The sequence below is a fragment of the Aotus nancymaae genome, unplaced genomic scaffold, assembly GCF_030222135.1.
Source record: "Aotus nancymaae isolate 86718 unplaced genomic scaffold, 86718_ANA_hifiasm-v0.15.2.pri h1tg000067l, whole genome shotgun sequence".
In the NCBI taxonomy this organism is placed as follows: Eukaryota; Metazoa; Chordata; class Mammalia; order Primates; family Aotidae; genus Aotus; species Aotus nancymaae.
The window spans coordinates 5,730,510-5,749,481 of record NW_026988482.1 but is presented as its reverse complement, the minus strand read 5'-3'; the positions used below and the strand labels follow the sequence as shown (position 1 = coordinate 5,749,481).

General features: G+C 58.0%; 2 protein-coding genes across 3 annotated transcripts; one reads left to right on the top strand and one right to left on the bottom strand.

Moving 5' to 3' along the window:
- Positions 1–531: 531 nt before the first annotated feature.
- CHRD (chordin) lies at positions 532–10,932 on the bottom strand. Of its 2 annotated transcripts, none has more exons than XM_064366766.1 (23): positions 10,513–10,932; positions 10,216–10,319; positions 9,639–9,768; positions 9,345–9,473; positions 9,154–9,253; positions 8,952–9,039; positions 8,450–8,591; positions 8,207–8,347; positions 8,043–8,125; positions 7,818–7,965; positions 7,551–7,657; positions 7,331–7,450; positions 6,620–6,776; positions 6,074–6,294; positions 5,042–5,155; positions 4,436–4,711; positions 4,253–4,346; positions 4,084–4,140; positions 3,715–3,818; positions 3,161–3,263; positions 1,620–1,774; positions 1,366–1,468; positions 532–995 (listed from the first exon to the last, which is right to left on the bottom strand). In XM_064366766.1, the coding sequence occupies exons 1-23, from the start codon at positions 10,658–10,660 to the stop codon at positions 940–942; spliced, it is 2,880 nt and encodes a 959-aa protein (XP_064222836.1). In that variant the 5' UTR covers positions 10,661–10,932; the 3' UTR covers positions 532–939. The 2 variants fall into 2 exon arrangements, with proteins under 2 accessions (XP_064222836.1, XP_064222837.1); XM_064366767.1 differs by having other exon boundaries at positions 532–992.
- Positions 10,933–11,937: 1,005 nt separating this feature from the next.
- On the top strand, positions 11,938–18,431 carry THPO (thrombopoietin). Its single transcript, XM_064367327.1, is given in 10 exon segments — positions 11,938–12,763; positions 12,765–12,790; positions 12,792–12,860; positions 14,441–14,598; positions 14,827–14,954; positions 15,239–15,325; positions 17,556–17,723; positions 17,957–18,074; positions 18,077–18,268; positions 18,271–18,431. Coding segments are annotated over 10 exon segments (1,287 nt in total). The 5' UTR covers positions 11,938–12,583.
- Positions 18,432–18,972: the final 541 nt, after the last annotated feature.

Here is an 18,972-nt window from a genome sequence, read left to right as displayed (position 1 = left end):
AAGGAGGGAAGGAGGGAAGGAGGGAAAGAGGGAAGGAGAGAGGGAGGGAGGGAAAGAGGGAGGAAGGGAGGACAGAGGAGCAAAGGCACTGGGTTTCCCATGGGAGAATGCGAGAAAGTCCTCCATGCCACCCCTTCCCCAGCTCAGGCCCCATCCTCTTGGTCATGAGGGAGGGGAGGGAGGGGAGGGAGGGGCTAGTGACGCTTTTGTTTCTCTCTTTGAAGCAACTTCAAACATGAAGTCTGCAAACATGCCAGCCATGTGGGAAACTAAACTCGAGTCAAAATCCCGCTTCTACTTCCCCAAGTTCTTGAGGCTCCAGACCATCTCCAGGACCATCCTCGGCCCGCTACGGAACCCAGGCATGCCAGCCCAGCATGCCAGCCAACCACAGCACTACCTTCCGCCTCTCCAGGTCTCTTTCAGCTCGCCAAGGCTCAGAGTTCCTCTCTCTCAGTTCCTACTCTCTGCCCCTTCTCCACCAGGCCCCATTCGGGTTCCTGGACGCAAAGAGCCAACCTCATGCCCAAAGACTGAAAAAAGAAACGTTTTAATAAATACAAAACTCTCCAATAATGACTCTGCTCAGCTCAGGGGCAGCAGGAGTGGAGTGTCGGGGGCCCTTGGTGCTGAGTGAGGATAAATTAAAAATCCCAACAAGCCAGTGACATTATGTACAGAAGGAAAGGGGTGGGGCTTCCAGGACAGAGGCCGAGGGTGGCAGGGCAGGAACTGGAGTGGCCACGGCCTCCGTCTGGCCCAGCTGCCTCTCCCCCTTGTGGAGCTGTGGTTCCCAGAGGTAGTGGGGGTAGGAGAAGAGGCAGGACAGAGGAGCAAAGGCACTGGGCTTCCCACGGGAGAATGCAAGAAGGTCCTCGACGCCACCCCTTCCCCAGCTCAGGCCCCATCCTCTTGGTCATGTGGCCTTCCGGCTGCGCCCTAAGAGCCTTCAGCTTCTTTCTCCAGCTCTGGAACAGTCCTGGTCTCTGGGGCTGCTGGAGACAGAAGGGAGGGAACGTTGGAGGAGGGGAGAGGGAGTGAAAAGGCACAGAGAGGCATGGAGGGCAGGGCAAAGCCTCCCTGCCCTGGACCCAGAAAGGCCAGCATTTTCTGAGTAAGGCAGTGCACACAGCTGGAGTACCTTCATCTCATTGCTTAATTCCCCTGAGCTTCAGAAATCTCATTTGTAAAGAAAAGGTAAGAAATAACAATTCCACCAGGTAGCTGTGAGGGTGGATTGGAACGGCACTTGTGAGGCAGGCTGCACTGTTCCTGCACACAGGGAGTGCTCCCTTCCCTGACCAGGAGTCCCATGGGCAGTCAGCCCTCGGCTCATAGCCGCCGGCCCTGGACTCCCTCACTTACGCCGCCGGAGGGCCGTGCAGCGGGAACAGCATCGACTCTCCTTCCCCGAGCTGCAGGACACTGGCAGTGAACAGTCATCCCGCTCACAGTGAGGCACTCCTGCCTGGTACAGGACAGAGCAGACACTGAGGGTCCCCCAGAGGCACTGGGACACAGTGGCCTTCAGCCTCTTCAGGGACCTCCCTGGGAAGGTCTCCCTACTCCAGACCAGGCCTCCAGTACCCACCTCACACAAGCCTCTGCTCCCCACTTACCCCACATCTGCAGGTGATACAGCTCATCTCTCCAAAAGGGGGCACTGATGGGTGCCAGCTCTGGCTCTCTGGGAACCACTGCCCAGCAAAACGGCAGCCCCGGGGCCCATCAGCCTGCATGGGGTCCCCCAGCTGAAGGTGGACCCCTGACCCCACTGTTGAGAGGAAAAGAGAAAGGGTCAGCACAGGCAGGCCAACCAGGTTTTATGAGTATTCTCTTGGAATCCCCAGCACCTAGCAGTTTCTGGCACTTAGTAGGTGATAAATTTGGATGGGTGGGTGGACAGATGGATGGATGGATGGATGGATGGATGGATGCATTGATGGGTGGATGCATTGATGGGTGGATGGATGGAGGGGTGGTGGATGGATAGATGAATGGATGGATGGATGGACAGATGGATGGAAGGATGGATGCATCAATGGATGGATGGATGAGTGGAAGCATGGATGGATGGATGGATGGATGGATGGATGGATGGATGCATCCATGAGTGGATAGATGGATGGTTGGATGGATGGATGGATATATGGATGCATCAATGGATGGATGAATGGAAGGATGGATGGATGGGTGGGTGGATGGATAGATGGATGCATCCGTGGGTGGGTGGGTGGGTGGATGGATCGATGGATGGATAGATGCATCGATGGGTGGATGGATAGATGGATGGATGCATTGATGGGTGGATGGATGGATGGATGCATCGATTGATGGATAGATAGATGGATGGATGGATGCATCAATAGGGGGACGGATGGATGGATGGATGTATCAATGGGTAGATGGATGCACTGATGGGTGGATAGATGGATGGGTGGATGGATAGATGAATGGATGGATGCATCGATGGGTGGATGGATGGATGGATGGATGGGTGGATGGAAAGATGAATGAATGGATGGATGCATCAATGGGTGGATGGATGGATGGATGCATCAATGGGTGGATGGATGGATGCATTGATGGGTAGATAGATGGATAGATGGATGGATGGATGCATCAGTGGGTGGATGGATGGACGGATGGATGCATTGATGGGTAGATGGGTGGATGAATGGATGGTTGCATCGATGGGTGGATGGATGGATGGGTGGATGGATAGATGAATGAATGGATGGATGGATGTATCGATGGGTAGATGGATAGATGAATGAATGGATGGATGGATGCATCAAAGGGTGAATAGATGGATGGATGGATGCATCAATGGGTGGATGGATGGATGCATTGATGGGTGGATAGATGGATGGGTGAATGGATGGATGCATCAATGGGTGGGTGGTTGGGTGAATGGATGGATGGATGAATGGATGGATGGATGGATGGATGGATGGATGGATGGATGAATGGAGCAGGAACCAGAACCCATTATTCCCACTAGTATATGACATTCTTTCCACTGCATTCGGAGTGCTGGCTCCAGGCTAGGCACAGAGCAGTGCTCAGTAAATGCTCAATTAGCGACACCCTCCCCTCACCCAGAACAAGGCCTGCCCCAACCCAAAGGTGAGTCCCAGTGCCCAGCCACGTCTCTCACCTGGACACTGTTTGCAGCAGTCGGTGGGGTTGACACGGACAGGCTGGGCACAGGCCAGCCGGGGACACTGCACCTTCTCACAGTGCACCTCTCCAGTGCCCCCCTGTAGGGATCCATTGAGCAAGGAGTGTCAGGAAGGGGGGCACGTAAGCCTCCTGCCTGCTCCCTCTCCTGTTCCACACCTCAATGTAGTCTCTCAGTGGCCTTTTACTCAGAGGCCCGGGCTTGCTTTATAGACCTAAACTCTGCTCCTCATCGGAACCCTGCAAGGTAGCTGCCATCATATCTGCTTACAGGAGAGGAAAGTGAGGCTCAGGGACAGAGGATGCCTAGGGTCACTGAAGCTAGTTAGCTGGCAGAGCCAGAATCCACACCCAGGTCAGCCCCATCCCTTTTCCCACGGGAAGCCAACTCAAAGCGCCAGGGCCTTTTCTCATGTTGTTTTGATCCTTGAGCCCTCCTCACCAAGGATGGGCCTTCCTCACCTGGCAGCCCCTCCCCATCTCTGCAGACCCCGCTGGGTTATGGCACCAGAGAAGATTGGGTGGCCATACCTTGCAGGTGCAGACAGCACACTTAATTAAGCCAAAGGGGGGCACAACGGGGTGCCACCGCGTACCCGCTGCCCGCCAGCTCCGGTCACCATCAAAATAGCAGCCTGGTGGGGAACAGGGCCCAGCAGCCGTTAGTATGAGCTCATCATCTGGGCCCACAACCAAGGCTTGGGCCTCAGGCCACCCCACATAAGCCTAAGCCACGGGCCCACTTGGGGGCCAGTCACAGTAATGAGTCCCATCGGGCATCGCTTGGAACCTGTGCCCCTCAGGCCACCCCCTACATACTCTCCCCTTCTTGTCCCCCTCCTGGTTCAACCTAATGGTTCCTCTGAGGCCCCCACCCTTGCACGCACCCTTCCAGCTCACCCTCTCCTGGGTCCCGGCTCCTCGGCAGTCCTGGCAGGTCTCCAACATCTTGTTTCTCTGTGGAGCCAAAGAAATGGTGAAAGCAGAGAGTGACCACCCTCCTTCCCTGCCCAGAGGACTTGTCTGCGCTGGGCAGACTACTCCCTCCACTCCCCTGCAGGAAACTCACCAGGGCACACAGGGCAGCAGCGGTCGGGAGCCTGCACCGGGTGCGGGCAGCTGGGCGGCGGGCACACCACCGGGTCACAGATCACCGTTCGTCTCTGCAGAGAGGGGCGGAGGCATTGATGCGGGTGCCCAGGCCCCTTGCCCCAGATCCCAGGACCCAGTGTGCCCTTCAGGGACCTCCTACCTGGCAGGTGCAGAGTGAGCAGAGCGGGTCGTAGTTGGGTGCCCAGCGAGCCCCGTGGGGGCGCTGCTGCCCCTCGAAGAAGCACGTGTTGGGGTCTCGGGGACGCCCAGGACCACCAGGTTTGGCGAGCGCTAAGGCTGGGGGACCAGGCACCGCAGGCAGTGCAGCAGCGGCTGCATCTGGAGCCCCCGGTGCCCGCACCCCCTCGGCCCCGGTCACCTCCACAGCCGCCTCCAAGCGCAGGCCGCCCACCTCGCATTGGTTGGCGATGTGCACCTGGGAGGAGAGGCCAATTGAGGCAGCGCCGGGGCTCCCCCTCGCGTCTTCACCGGCGCCAGCAGCGGCCAGCCAGCAGGAGACACCTCTGACCCCTGAGTACTGCGGTGGCCCAGGAGGATGCCCTTAGCTCCACAGCCATCTCAGCTGCCAGGGAGAGGGTGCTGCACTGCCAGTCTCCTCAAGTCGCTTGTCTGTCTTCATCTTCCCCACCAGCCGGCGGGTGTGATACGACCACCCCCAGGACTCAGAGACAGCAAGTGACTAGTGCAAGGGCACACAGTACCCCCCAACTCTGCACCCTCCCCGCTGCCCACGCTGCCCACCTACCTGCCCTTGGAGCTCCCCTCGGGGGCTGCCCTTGGTGGTGATCAGCAGGGAGGCCGTGCCTTGTGCCAGGTGCCGCAGCAGCTCCGGCTCCAGGTCCTTCACCACGCCCTGGGCCTGCACACAGACAGGATAACGGATGGGAACAGGGCACACTAGGGCCGAGCCCACTGTCTCCAATTCACAGATGAAGAAACTGAGATCCAGGGAGGGTAAATAAAATCTGCAGGGTAGCAAAGCCCATCGAATAGAGTGGAGTCAGAAGCCAGGTCTCTCTGACTCCAAGTCCATGAGAACTCACCCACTTGAAGGGGCTTAGTCCATCCCACCTACCCCTCTGAGGTCAAGGATATTACATATTATCCAAGACAGCCAGCCAAAGAGAGACATAGAAAGGAGAATGAACAATGAAAAGCCGAGTCAGAGTCATGCCCAGGTCTATGTGACTCCTAAGCCCATGCCAGCTCTTTTTTTTGACGGAGTTTTGCTCTTGTCACCCAGTCTGGAGTGCAGTGGCTGATCTCAGCTCACTGCAACCTCCACCTCCCAGGTTCAAGTGAGTCTCCTGCCTTAGCCTCCCAAGTAGCTGGGATTATAGGCGCATGCCACCACACCTGGCTCTTTTTTTTTTGAGACGGAGTTTCGCTCTTGTTACCCAGGCTGGAGTGCAATGGCACGATCTTGGCTCACCGCAACCTCTGCCTCCTGGGTTCAGGCAATTCTCCTGCCTCAGCCTCCTGAGTAGCTGGGATTACAGGCACACGCCACCGTGCCCAGCTAATTTTTTGTATTTTTAGTAAAGGCGGGGTTTCTCCATGTTGGTCAGGCTGGTCTCGAACTCCCGACCTCTGATGATCCGCCCGCCTTGGCCTCCCAAAGTGCTGGGATTACAGCCGTGAGCCACCATGCCCGGCCCATGCCAGCTCTTCTATACCAGGCTGCCTGCTCTCTGCTTCCCCCCATCACAGGCCCACAGAGCCCTTCAAGCTAAAACGCAGAAATGTTCCAAGTTGCTGCCTCCCATCACATCCTTACCTCTGGGCCATAGAATCCCTTCAGCAGCCGCCGGGGCCCTGGTGTTCCAGGAGGCCCAAGGAGGTGGGCAGTGACAGTGCCTTGTTCTGAGCCACCAAGTCCAGCCAGCAGCACTTCATAGTGCAGGTGACAGTGGGCATCCAGGGAGAGCCATGCATGCCCTGCTGCCTGGCTCTTCACAGGGGGTAGCACCAGGGCTCCTGCTAGGGGCACGGGCAGCACTGGGTCCAGACAGAGAAGAGATGCCAGGTGAGAAGGTGGCCTAGGGCAAGGCCTCGAGCCCAGCATTGCCCAGCTCCCCAGCACAGATTCCACGAGCTGGAAGACACTGTCCATAGGTCCAGGGCCTGGGGTGCAGCAAGTTTTAGACCCTTGCACCTCGGCAACAAGAAGAGTCTGCCAGCAGTGCCACCCTATACATCCCCACCTTTAGATGGCAACCAGAGCTTAGGCACAAAGAAAGACACACCAGGCTCTGGCCGTCTGCCACCATCCCTCGAATATCCTAGGAAACCAAAGGGCAGACAGACCTCTAAGGGCACTCACTATCCTGGCGGGCGCTATGCCCACTGTAGGGCAGGGCAGCCACGTGCCCCCGAAGCTCTCCGTCCGGGAAGTCCTTGGTGCCCACGTTCAGGAAGAGCTCGTTCTGCAGCAGCATATGAGCCCCTCGGGCACCCAGTCCAGGGCAGATACCCACGGCCTGGGGGGCAGGGAAGGACAGGCCTTCCTCAGTCTCACACGAGCCCAAGATTCTCAAGCCTTGGCCCGTTTTGTGCCCCCGCCCCACCCATACACACTTCCGCACACCAGAAACACAGGAGAAGCGCCTGGCAGGTCCAGTTTCAAGGCCTTCCCCTGCCACTTCCTAGCTATGTGACAACCTTGGAGAGCTACTTAACTTCTCCAAGCCTTCACTTCCTCATCTACAAAACGGGTACTGTGAAAGCCGAAATACGTAAGGCCAGCAGTGCAGCACCCAGCACGCGGAGAGGCCCTGCGAGCAAGCACTGCTGTTGTGTTTACTACTGCGTGGTCTACGGCACGGTTCTCCAGGTCTGACGCCTCCTGCTTGGCCGTGAGCTTGCTGAGCACAGGGGCCACGTCTGATTTCCTTTGTACTTTAGTCCCTAGTCTAGGGCTCACTAAAAATGTGAAATGAATGAACGAGTGAGTGGGAGAACCCCTGCTCGTCCCACCTGGCTTCCCAGAGCTCATGCACTGGGCCCTGGGGCCAGTTCCGCCTGGAGCCCTCACCATGTGTCCTCCTGTCTGGAGTCCAGCCATGTGGCACAGCACAGTGCGCTGATTCCTCCGCTGAGGCTTGGTCTCCAGTGTGATGGCCACCACCTCACTGCTTGTCCCTACCACTTGCACCTGATAGGCAAGGTGGAGGAGGGCGAAGTGGAGAGGTAGCAAAGGCCTGGGGCCTGTCCTGCTGCCCCTCCCCGCATCTTCTGCAGCCCCTGACACTTACCTGGTAGATCAGGGAGCCATTTCCTAGCAGCATGAGGCTGGCTGAGCCGGCAGCACCCGTCTGGACTGGGATCAGGGCATCAGCCCCACAAAGGACACTTTGCAGGGCTACGGAGGGGCAAGAGACAGTTGAGGCTAGGCTTACCCCACGGCTGCTTACACCCCCAGTCCTCAGGATCACTCCCATGCCCACTTTGGCCCCTCCCTGGCACGTGTCTGTGCCTCTCAGTTGTACACGCCCAGGGCACCAGGCCCCACCCTGCCTCACCGTCGCAGCTCTTCCTGGCAGCAATGTGCCCGCTGATGCGCAGCCCTGGCCTGCCTGCCCTCTCCAGGGCCATCTGCAGCTCCCCCAACACCAGCCAGTCCATCTCCTGGACTGTCAGGGTGGGCAGTACCTCAGCGAAGCCTGGTTCCTGGGGACAGAGCAGGGTGTGATGGGCAATAGCAGGAGGCCAAAGCAAGTGGTGGCCAGAGCCAGGTCCCCACTCACCTGGGCTGAGACATTGGCCTGAAGCTCTCGCAGTAGCTGCCCCTGGTGTAGAATCTGGAGCCTCAAGGGAACCTGGGTTCGTCCTGCAAGGCCGCACATGTGGGCCTTTCTGAGACAGGTGCTCTCCCTAACCTTCTCACATGTTTTGCCCCCATCCCACTTACCCCCACTCCTGGGTTCCAGCAGCCCTCGGAAGAGCAGCAAAAAATGCAAGGAGTCCTCTGTGTCACTGAGAGTGAGCAGAGTGATGCCCCCTACGCCTTGCTGTGGGGGGCCTTCTAGAGTGAGGATGGCACTGAAGGTCTCTGGGGAAGGGAGGATGACAAGAGCCCGTCAGAAACCTCCCTCCCCTTTCCTGGGGACAGAGAAGACTCAGAGCTCCACTCCCGGGGCTCTGTGCTCCCTACCTGCAGCCAGAGCTCGGTGCCGGAGGAGAGGCCCCCAGACCTCCCCTGAAGGGTGAGTGAGTGTCACAAGTGCCACATGCAGCTGTTCCGCCCTAAGGAGCCGCAGAGACAACCGAGGCACTGCCCGCCACACCCCACAGACCTGGAGCAGAGACAAGAGGGCCGTCCGCTCAGACACTGCGCAGGCTAGGCCAGTTAGTAGGCCCAGGCCCGGGGAAAAAGGAACATGGGAAGGAGCCTCCAGGGTGCCCTAGGAAACTTAAGAAAGAACCCTGGAGCCAGATGCTTGGGTTCCAGCCCTGGCTGCACCACTTACTAGCTGTGTACTTCAACGAATCCCACCCTCCTACTGAGCCTCAGTACCCCCATCTGTAAAATGGGCATCATCCAGTCAGTGCCTTCCTCCCACGGGGCTGTGGCGATGACCACAGGAGGCAATGTGGAGCATGCTCTCAGCACAGTGCCCAGACTGGACCAGTGCTCACAAATGTCATCATCTCACCAGGCCATCTTGGGTGGGGGCTGCAGGGTGCTCAAACAGGACACTGCCATTGGAGTCTGAGAAGCGGACCCTGGTGGGGCGGTCCAGCCTGGGAATGAGAGGTCGGGTGAGGCGGGTCAGAGCCAAAAGCAGCTCCTCCCAGCTCTCCCAGTTTCCCTCCCGGCCGGCAGCTGACCCCTCCTTGCTCCTTGCCCTTTCTCACCGCCTGTAGGAGATGGAGAAGCGGAGGCTAGAGCGCAGCAGCGAGACTCGGGCTCGTGCTACCGCCTGCGACCTTGGCCCTGTCAGCAGCGCCACGAAGTCTGGGACGGGAGGAAGATGGCCTGAGCACTGTCAAACGCTGCTTTGGTGGCCCAGCCTCAACCGCAACCCCAGTGTCCGCCAGCCCCCTACCCGTGTGACCGTCACCGCGGGCTCGCTCCTCAGTGCCTGGCTCTCCGCGATCGCTATAACTGCGATGCTCCGGGTCCCGCGGATACTCGAAGGACAGGCCGCTGGGCTGCCGCTCCGAACTGCTGCGCTCTGCGGAGAGGTGGGGGCGGGGGGGCGGGGGGGCGGGGGGTGAGCGGGAGGGGAACACGGGCTTCAGCGGGCCCGTGGTAAGGGCCAGTCTGCCGCCCCATCCAAGTGGCCCGGGACCTAGTATCGAGGCCCGCAGCCCTCCCCGCAGGGCGGAGCAAGCTTTACCCTGGGGGCAGGTCTGGCAACAGTGTCCCGGCAGCTGGCGCGGCTGCCCACAGGCCAGGGTCGGGCACTCTGGCTTGATGTTCTTGCAGCTGACCCTGCCAGGGCCCCTGGTACGGCGACCCCACTGAGGCTGCTCCCGGAAAAGGCGGGAAAACCAAGTGAGTGCAAGATGCCAGCTGGTGAGACCCCCGGGCAAGGATGTCCCGCAGAGTCCGCCAGCTCTGCCACTTGCAAGCTTCGCGACCCTACACAAGCTGCTTCACCTCTCTGGGCCTCACAGTCCCTGTCTGGAAAATGGGAATAATAATACTACTGTCTATCTAGGAAGGCTGCCAGGGGAGTTAGGTGAGCAGGGAACGAAACGCAGTTGGCACAGAGCCTCGCGCAGGGTGGGCGATCAGTCACAGTCAGCACCTAAGACTTGAAGGGGCCGATTCCCCTTCCTCCACCAGAAACCGTCCCCCAACCTCTGCCGACTGGCCTCCTCCTCAGCAGCTCCGAGTCCACTCCGACGCCCGCGCACCCCGGGGCTCCCTACCCGCCCGCCAGGGCCCGGGCCGGCTGCGGGTGCACTCACCGCCTCGCAGGCGCACAGCACGCAGCGCATCACCCCGAAGGGCTCCCCCAGGTCCGGGTGCCACGTCTCGTCCAAGGCATAGACCTTCCCGCCGAAGGAGCAGCCTGCGGGGACGGGCTTGGCTGGCGGCCGCTGCCCGGCTCGCGCCGTGTGCCGCCCCGGGGGCTGCCCACGGGTCCCGGGTCCCGGGCGCCGCGCCCCTCGGCCCCCGCCCACCCTCCGGGCCGCCCGCCGCGCCGAGCCACCTGCGCCCCGAGCCCGACTTCCCGCCCGCGCCTCCCCCGGGCGCCCACCTACCTGCCGCTCCCCGAACGGGCAGCGGCTCCTTCTCGGAACGAATGGGCAGCGCGGGGGGATCGGGGCCGGCGCCGCGGGCGGGCCGGGAGCCGAGCAGCAGCAGCCCGAGGAGCAGCAGCGGGGCCGGCGGGGCCGGGAGGCTCGGCATGACGCGAGCGGGACAGCTGGGGAGGCGGGAGGGAGGAGGGCGCCGAGCGGGCGGAGGGAGGGAGGCGGAGGGCGGAGGGCGGAGGGCGGAGGGCCGGGCCGGGGGCGGTGCGGCGGGAGGGGGCCGGGGCCGGGGCCGGGGCAGTGCCGCGAGGGGCTCGTCGGGCGGCCGCAGAGTCGGCGCCGGGCCGGGCGGGGCGGGAGGAGCGGCCGGGAGGAGCGCGGGCGGGCGGGCGAGCGGGCGCTGACCCGGGCCGTACGCGGCTCTACTGCCCCGGGCGCCGGCTCCGGCCCGTTTTATGCCTCGCGCCCGACGCCCCGGCCGGGGGCCTCCTCCTCAGCAAACGGAGCGGCGGCGGCGGCTCGGCGAGGGGCCGGGCTGAGCCCGGGGGGTCCGGCCCAGCGGCGGCGGCCCGGATCGCGGGTGGGGGAGGGGAGGGAGGGGCTGGGACCGGGCAGGGGAGGAGGGAGGGGCGGGGGAGGGGGAGGGGAGGGACCAGGGGGCGCGAAGAGGGGGAGGAGAGGCGGGCCGGAGCCCCCCCCTCGCGCCGGCGGCCACAGGGCGGCTGGACCAGGAGGTCGGTGGCCAGCCCAGGACGGGAGACTCTGGCCAGGGAGGGGCAGAGACTAGGCCTGAGGCCTGGACCGCTCAGTAAACGAGGACCCGGTTCCGTTCGGCCCGCCCGAAGGATGAAGACTTGCCCTTACAGATGACAATGTACAGGAAAGCCCCATCAACTGATCTCCCCCTGCCTGGGCCCACAGCACCCCTCAAACCCCACGCCAGCCTCTCTCACTGCCTAGCCTGCCTTCTTACCTCCTCTCTGAGGCCGCTCCTCATTCTGCTGTTACCCCCTTTCTGTGGAGTGACAGTGTCTCCCTTTCATTGCAACCTATCCCCAGACCCATTCCAATGTCCCCTCTTGCTTTCTCAGCCCCTTCCTTCACCCAAGGGACCCTCTGCCTCTCCAGCCCGCTCCCAACCTCCTTTATCTTGGTTCCGTGGTGGCGCCTGCCTCCCTGTCCCTCCCATCCACATACACCCACCATCCTCCCAGGCGTCCCAGCACCCTCCTTCCTAATCTTGGGAGACATCTCGTCTGGCTGAGCGGGAAAATTCCAGGATCTAGGCCACACTTCTCAGCAGGCATGCCCATCCTTGGCGAGGAGGAACGGGAGAGAGCCTAAGGAAGTTCTGGGGGGCGGGGGATGATGGGAACAAGGTCAGGCCAGGAAGCCCCTGAGGACAGAGACTGTGGGGAGACTGGGACTGGGAAGAACGCAAAGGAGCTGGAGCTAGGGCCAAAGGAAAAGGGGGGCCAGCAGGGAGGTATTTGTGGGGGAGGTCCAGCAGCTGTCCTTCCTAAGACAGGGCCACATGGGCCTGGTTATTCCTCTTGTCACATGTGGAACGGTAGGAGATGGAAGGGAGACAGAACAAGCAAAGGAGGGCCCGGGGCACAGCGGTCTGTGTGTGTAGCCGTCCAAGCCACCGGACCCCAGCACCTAAGCCAAGGCTTAACCAGTGCACGCGTGCACACACACACTTGCCCCACGTCTGACAGTCCTCTTGACCCATCCAAACCCTTTCCCCATAACACCAACCCGTAACAGGAGATTTCTCTCTTATAGGCAATATCCATATTCCCTCTTGGAAAGGGGGAATGATGAGACAGGACTCCCTAGGGGGTTACAGAAGGAAAAGCAGAAAAGCAAGTGTCCTATTGCATTTCAGCAGCAGGTGTAATGTCCAGGGAAATGAAATTTGGATAGCCAGGAATTGAAAAGTGCCCCAATCTGAAACAAGACCTCTGTGCCTCTTCCCCAGTGACACAAATGTCCTGCCAGATTCCTCCTGGGGAAAGAAAAAAAACCTCTGCTCCTGTCCCTTTCCAGGTCCCAGGTTGCCCATCTCCAGGAAAAGATGGATCCCCCTATCCGGATCTTCTCTGTGGTGTATGTGGGTGGAGGAGTGGACCCTGGTCCAGGCAGGGGCTCCAGGGAAGAGAAGGCGTCACTTCCGGGGGCCTTCACCAGTGTCTGGTGGCTCCCTCCTCTGATTGGGCAAAGGTGGCCCAGGCAGGCGTGTGACCTGCTGCTGCTGTTGGAGGGGCTGTACCCCACCGCCACATCTTCCTACCCATCTGCTCCCCAGAGTGCGGCCTACTGTGCACCTGGGTCCTTGAGCCCCTCTCCACCTGGTGAGTGGCAAGCAGCGTGTGGGTTATGTGAGGGTAGAGAGGACAGTAAAGAGAAATGGGCTCCCCGCTGGGGGAGGGGCAGGCAAACTAGAACCTACAAGCACTGACCTTTGTCGAGAAGAGTGTAGCCTTCCCAGAATGGGAGGAGCAGGGCAGAGCAGGGGTAGGGGGTGGGGTGCTGGTTTCTGAGGGACTGATCACTTACTTGGTGGAATACAGCACAGCCCTGGCTGGCCCTAAGGAAAGGTGACAAGAGCCCAGGGAGAAAATAAGAGAGGGAGGTACACTTAGGGCTTAGCGAACACAGCACTAAGGTGGACACAGCCCCAGTCCCCATTCCTAGCTGGTCATTCCTTGTTAGCTTAAGGTTCTGAATCCCGGGGTGGGGAAGCTGGGCCGGGCAAGCCAGGGCGCAAGGAGAGGGTAATGGGAGGAGGGCCCATGCATGTTGACAGACCTACAGGAAATCCCAATATTGAATCAGGTGCAAGCCTCTTTGCACAACTTGTGAAAGGAGGAGGAAGCCATGTGGGGGGTCCTGTGAAGGAACCGGAAGGGGTCTGCTGAGGGGGCAGGGAGGCGGGTGCGAGCTAGGAGACAGATATGTTGGGGGGCGCTTAAGGCAAGGTCAGCCCCTAAGGTGGGCATCACCCAGCAGGTGCCCATTCCTGGGCAGGTGGCCTCAGGAAGGAAGTCCCAGGACTGTTGTTAGCCCATCTGTTGGCCTCAGATAACGGAGTCTTTCAGGACTTAGAGTGCAAAGAAAAGCTCCAGAGGCTTTTATGTGTAGGAGTAGAAAGGGAAAGAAAGAGAGGCTAATTTCTCCCATACCACCTTTTAATCCTGACCTCTGGAGGTCCCAGTTACAGCTTTGTGCAATTCCCATGCCCCACCGCAGAAGTTACCCGTCAACACATTGTACATGTGTGCCAGTTCCTCACCCAGGCCCGATATCCCATTTTTCACTCCCTTCTCCCTGCTGAAGCCACAATGCTTTCATTCTCTATCCCCATCCCAGATTTTCTCTGACCTAACAACCAAGGTTGCTCAGCATTTAAGGCCAATTAAGATGTGTGTATACATACCATGTCCTGCTGTTCTCAGCAGGGGTAGGTGGCACCAAATCCACGTCAGATTCACTGAGGAGCCCGGAGTTTCATTCTTGTTGCCCAGGCTGGAGTGCAATGGCACCATCTCGGCTCACTGCAACTTCCACCTCCCAGGTACAAGCAATTCTGTCTCAGCCTCCCAAGTAGCTCGGATTACAGGCACGCACCACCACGCCCGGCTAATTTTTTTGTATTTAGTAGAGACAGGGTTGCGCCATGTTAGTCAGGCTGGTCTGGAACTCCTGACCTCAGGTGATCTACCTGCCTCGGCCTCCCACAGTGCTGGGATTAAGGCGTGCACCACCACGCCCGGCCCACCATATGCTTTCATCACAAGAAAACATCAGAGAAGTCAGAGTTCCGGCAGTTCCAGGCTGGCCAGCATCTCAAGCTTCCCAAGCCTCTGTTCCCCCTTGCAGACAGTCTCTTCCTGAAACTCAGTTAAATGTTCACTCTTCTTGCCGCTTGCAGGATAGAGTCCTCTTCCTCGGCCCACCTTTGCCCCACCCTACTCTGCCCAGAAGTGTAAGAGTCCAAGCCGCCTCCATGGCCCTGGGAAGGATTTGGGGGAGAGGCCCCAAACAGGGAGCCATGCCAGCCAGACACCCTGGCCAGAATGGAGCTGACTGGTAAGACCACACTTGAGGGGCTAGGGCCGGATGGAAACATGGGAGGAAGGGAGAGAGAAAGGAGACATTCTGCAGAGGCAGGGAGCGGGGGAACTCATTCTCCCAAAAATAAGGGGTCTGAGAAGTGGAGTCCCTGGATTTCAGGTCTGGGTCCTGAATGGGAACTCCTGGAATTCCAGCTGACAGTGACTTCCTCCTTATCTTCCAACCTCACCTCTCCTCATCTAGAACTGCTCCTCGTGGTCATGCTTCTCCTAACTGCAAGGCTAACTCTGTCCAGCCCGGCTCCTCCCGCCTGTGACCCCCGAGTCCTCAGTAAACTGCTTCGTGACTCCCATGTCCTTCACAGCAGACTGGTGAGAACTCCCAACATAATCCCCTTTATCCACGTAAGTGGTAAGACGCCCTCACTCCCCAGAAGACACCATCACCTCCTAACTCCTTGACCCAATGACTATTCTTCCCATATTGTCACCACCTACTGATCACACTCCCCGACAAGGATTATACTTTGCAACAGAGCCCTCATTTAAAAGCTCTCGTCTAGACATAGTAGTCGTGGAGGACTGTCCTGCTCATTAGGCTCCCATATCCCTCTCTATTTCAGCTTCCTTCTTCCCCCGCCCATCTTTTTCAACAGAGCCAGTGCCCAGACGTTAGCCCTTTGCCCACACCTGTCCTGCTGCCTACTGTGGACTTTAGCTTGGGAGAGTGGAGAACCCAGACAGTAAGAAAGCCGCCCCTAACCTTGGCTTCCCTGAGTCCTGACTTCAGTCTCCTGCTGCTTCCCATGGATTCTCCAAAACTCTTGAGCTTTTTAAAAACAGCTCACCTTCAGCTTGGCCACCCTAACCCAATCTACATTCACCTATGATGATATCCTGTGGATAAGATGATGGCTTGCAGGTTCAATATGTTAATAGATTTAAAGCTGAACACCTTGAAAAGCTAGAGAGAAATCTCTCCTGGCCATGACTTTGACCTATTCCCGTTCAATCTTCTTCAATTGTCATGAAGAAGCAAGACTCCTATGTTATCCGCAGGTGACACAAAGCTGGGGAGTACCACTACAATAACAAAAGACTGAATCAAGGTTCCAGTCACTGGAAGACTAGATCAAAAACAAGGCGAGATAACAGAGATGTAAGATTCTACATGTGTACATTAATGAGTCAAATCCTATCCAGCTTTCAGGCCACAATGCCCTGCTTCCATCTTTTAAACTTCTGGCCCTAGCACTTCCTGTGAAAAGGATCTCAGAGCATTGACCCCAAACTTATCATGTAACGTTACTGAAGCAGCTATTCTTTTTTTTTTTTTTTTTTTTAAGACCGAGTCTCACTCTGTTGCCAGGCGCCAGGCTGGAGTGCAGTGGCACAATCTCGGCTCACTGCAACCTCCGCCTCCCGGGTTCAAGCAATTCTCCTGCCTCAGCCTCCTGAGTAGCTGGGACTACAGGCGCGTGCCACCACGCCCAGCTAGTTTTTGTATTTTTAGTAGAGACGGGGTTTCACTATGTTGACCAGGATGGTCTCGATCTCTTGACCTCGTGATCCACCTGCCTCGGCCTCCCAAAGTGCTGGGATTACAGGCTTTGAAGCAGCTATTCTTAAAGCTACTAATTCTTGTCTGTTCGATGGTTAGCATCCCCATTGTGGAAATGCTTCTAGAGAACTCTGAGCGGACTACACTTAAATATACTGGCCTGAATACTGGACATCCCCCTGAAGACACATGCTAATTTATTAAGAGGAAACATATTAAACTAACATGTGTCCAGAAAGAAGCAGCCTGAACAGTAAGACTAGAAACATGTTTTATGAGGAATAGTTTAAAAAACTAAACTCTATCCTCAAGAGCCCTACATCCTTTCTTCTCAGGACTGGGTCGGGGAGAAGGGCAGGTCCTACACGTCCCTTGTAATCCTTTCTTTTCTATTTTTCTTTTTTTTTTTTTTTGAGACAGAATCTAGCTCTGTCGCCCAGGCTGGAGTGCAATGGTGCAATCTCGGCTTACTGCAACCTCCGCCTCCTGGGTTCAAGCGATTCTCCTGCCTCAGCCTCCCGAGTAGCTGGGACTACAGGCATCACCACCACGCCCAGCTAATTTTGCATTTTTAGTAGAGATAGGGTTTCTCCATGTTGAGCAGGCTGGTCTCGAACTCCCGACCTCAGGTCATTCGTCCACCTTGGCCTCCCCAAAGTGCTGCGATTATAGGCATGAGCCACCGCGCCCGGCCAGTCCTTTCTTTTCATCTTTATGATCATTATGATAGCGTCTCATATCTACATTTAGAGTTTTATTATTATTATTATTATCATTATCTGAGATGGAGTCTCACTGTATCCCCCAGGCTGGAGTGCAATGGAGCAATCTTGGCTCACTGCAACCTCTGCCTCCTCGGTTCAAGTGATTCTCCTGCCTCAGACTCCTGAGTAACTGGGATTACTGATGCCTGCCACCACACCCAGCTAATGTTTGTATTTTGAGTAGAGACGGGGTTTCACCATGTTGGCCAGGCTGGTCTAAAACTTCTGACCTCAGGTGATCCACTCACCTCGGCCTCCCAAAGTGCTGGGATTATAGGTGTGAACCACCATGCCCGGCCTTCATTCAGTTTAAAAATCATTTGGTCCTAAGATTTTGTAGCAGAAAAAGTAGATTTGCAGCACTAGAACCAGAGGTAAAAGCCATAATGGCAGATTTCAGCAACGTAAGAAAGAAAGGATCTCTTCTCTCTGAAGTCCACTGGATCCGCGGATGCTGGAGTTTTTGAAGCAGAGGCTGCTGACCAACTGTCGGGAGACTGTGAAGGAATTCCTGCGCTGGGTGGGACCCTGGTCCGGTCCAGGTCTCAGCCCATATGATTCACTCTGCTGGCTACTCCTACCGGCTCCCCACCCGCTGTTAATGTGCCCTTTGAAGCAGTACACTTCTCTCTTCCATCTCTTTCTCAGGAGCAGACCAAGGCACAGGACATTCTGGGAGCTGTGACCCTCCTGCTGGAGGGAGTGATGGCAGCACGGGGACAACTGGGACCCACTTGCCTCTCATCCCTCCTGGGGCAGCTTTCTGGACAGGTCCGTCTCCTCCTTGGGGCCCTCCAGGGCCTCCTTGGAACCCAGGTAAGTCCCCAGTCAAGGCATCTGTAGAAAACGTTCCTTTCTGACTCAGTTCCCCTAGAAGGCCTGAGGGAAGCGGTCTTCCGGGGAGCTCAAGGGCCAAGGAGCTGGTCTCCTGAGAGTGCTCCCTGCCAGCCACAACTCCTGGGTGCTGCTATCTTGCCTTTCCTACTTAGACAAGGGAGGCCTGAGATCGGGCCCTGGTCTCCGGCCTCAGGGCCATCCTCTGCCCTCAGCTTCCTCCACAGGGAAGGACCACAGCTCACAAGGATCCCAATGACATCTTCCTGAGCTTCCAACACCTGCTCCGAGGAAAGGTGCGTTTCCTGCTGTTTGTAGGACGGCCCACCCTCTGCGCAGGCGGGCCCCACCCACCACGGCTGTCCCAAGCAGAACCTCTCCTGTCCTCACACTGAACGAGCTCCCACACAGGACTTCTGGATTGTTGGAGACGAACTTCACCGCCTCGGCCAGAACTACTGGCTCTGGGCTCCTGAAGCAGCAGCCGGGATTCAAAGCCAAGATTCCTGGCCTGCTGAACCAAACCTCCAGTCCCTGGACCAAATCCCCAGGTACCTGAACAGGACACACCAGCTCTTGAATGGAACTCGTGGACTCTTTCCTGGACCCTCACGCAGGACCCTAGGAGCCCTGGACCTTTCCCCCAGGAATATCAGACACAGGCCCCCCACCACCCAACCTCCAGCCTAGATATTCTCCTTCCCCAACCCATCCCGCTACTGGGCAGCACACATTCTTCCCTCTCACCCACCTTGCCCACCCCTGTGATCCAGCTCCACCCCCTGCCTTCCTGACCCTTCTGCTCCTATGCCCACCCCGACCAGCTCTATTCTAAACACATCCCACACCCACTCCCAGAATCTGTCTCAGGAAGGGAAGGTTCTCAGGCACTGCTGACGTCAGCATTGTCTCATGTACAGCTCCCTTCCCCACGGGGAGCCCCTGGGGGACAACTGGACGAGATTTCCTACTTTCTCCTGAAGCCTGAAGCCCTGGAAAAGGGGATACACAGGACTGAAAAAGGATCATTTTTCACCGTACATTAGAAACCTTCAGATTTTTTTTTGTTTGTTTTTTAGATGGAGTCTCACTCTGTCACCCAGGCTGGAGCACAATGGCATGGTCTCTGCTCACTGCAACCTCCACTTCCCAGGTTCAAGCAATTCTCCTGCCTCAGCCTCCCGAGTAGCTGGGACTACAGGCATGAGCCACCACGCCTGGGTAATGTTTG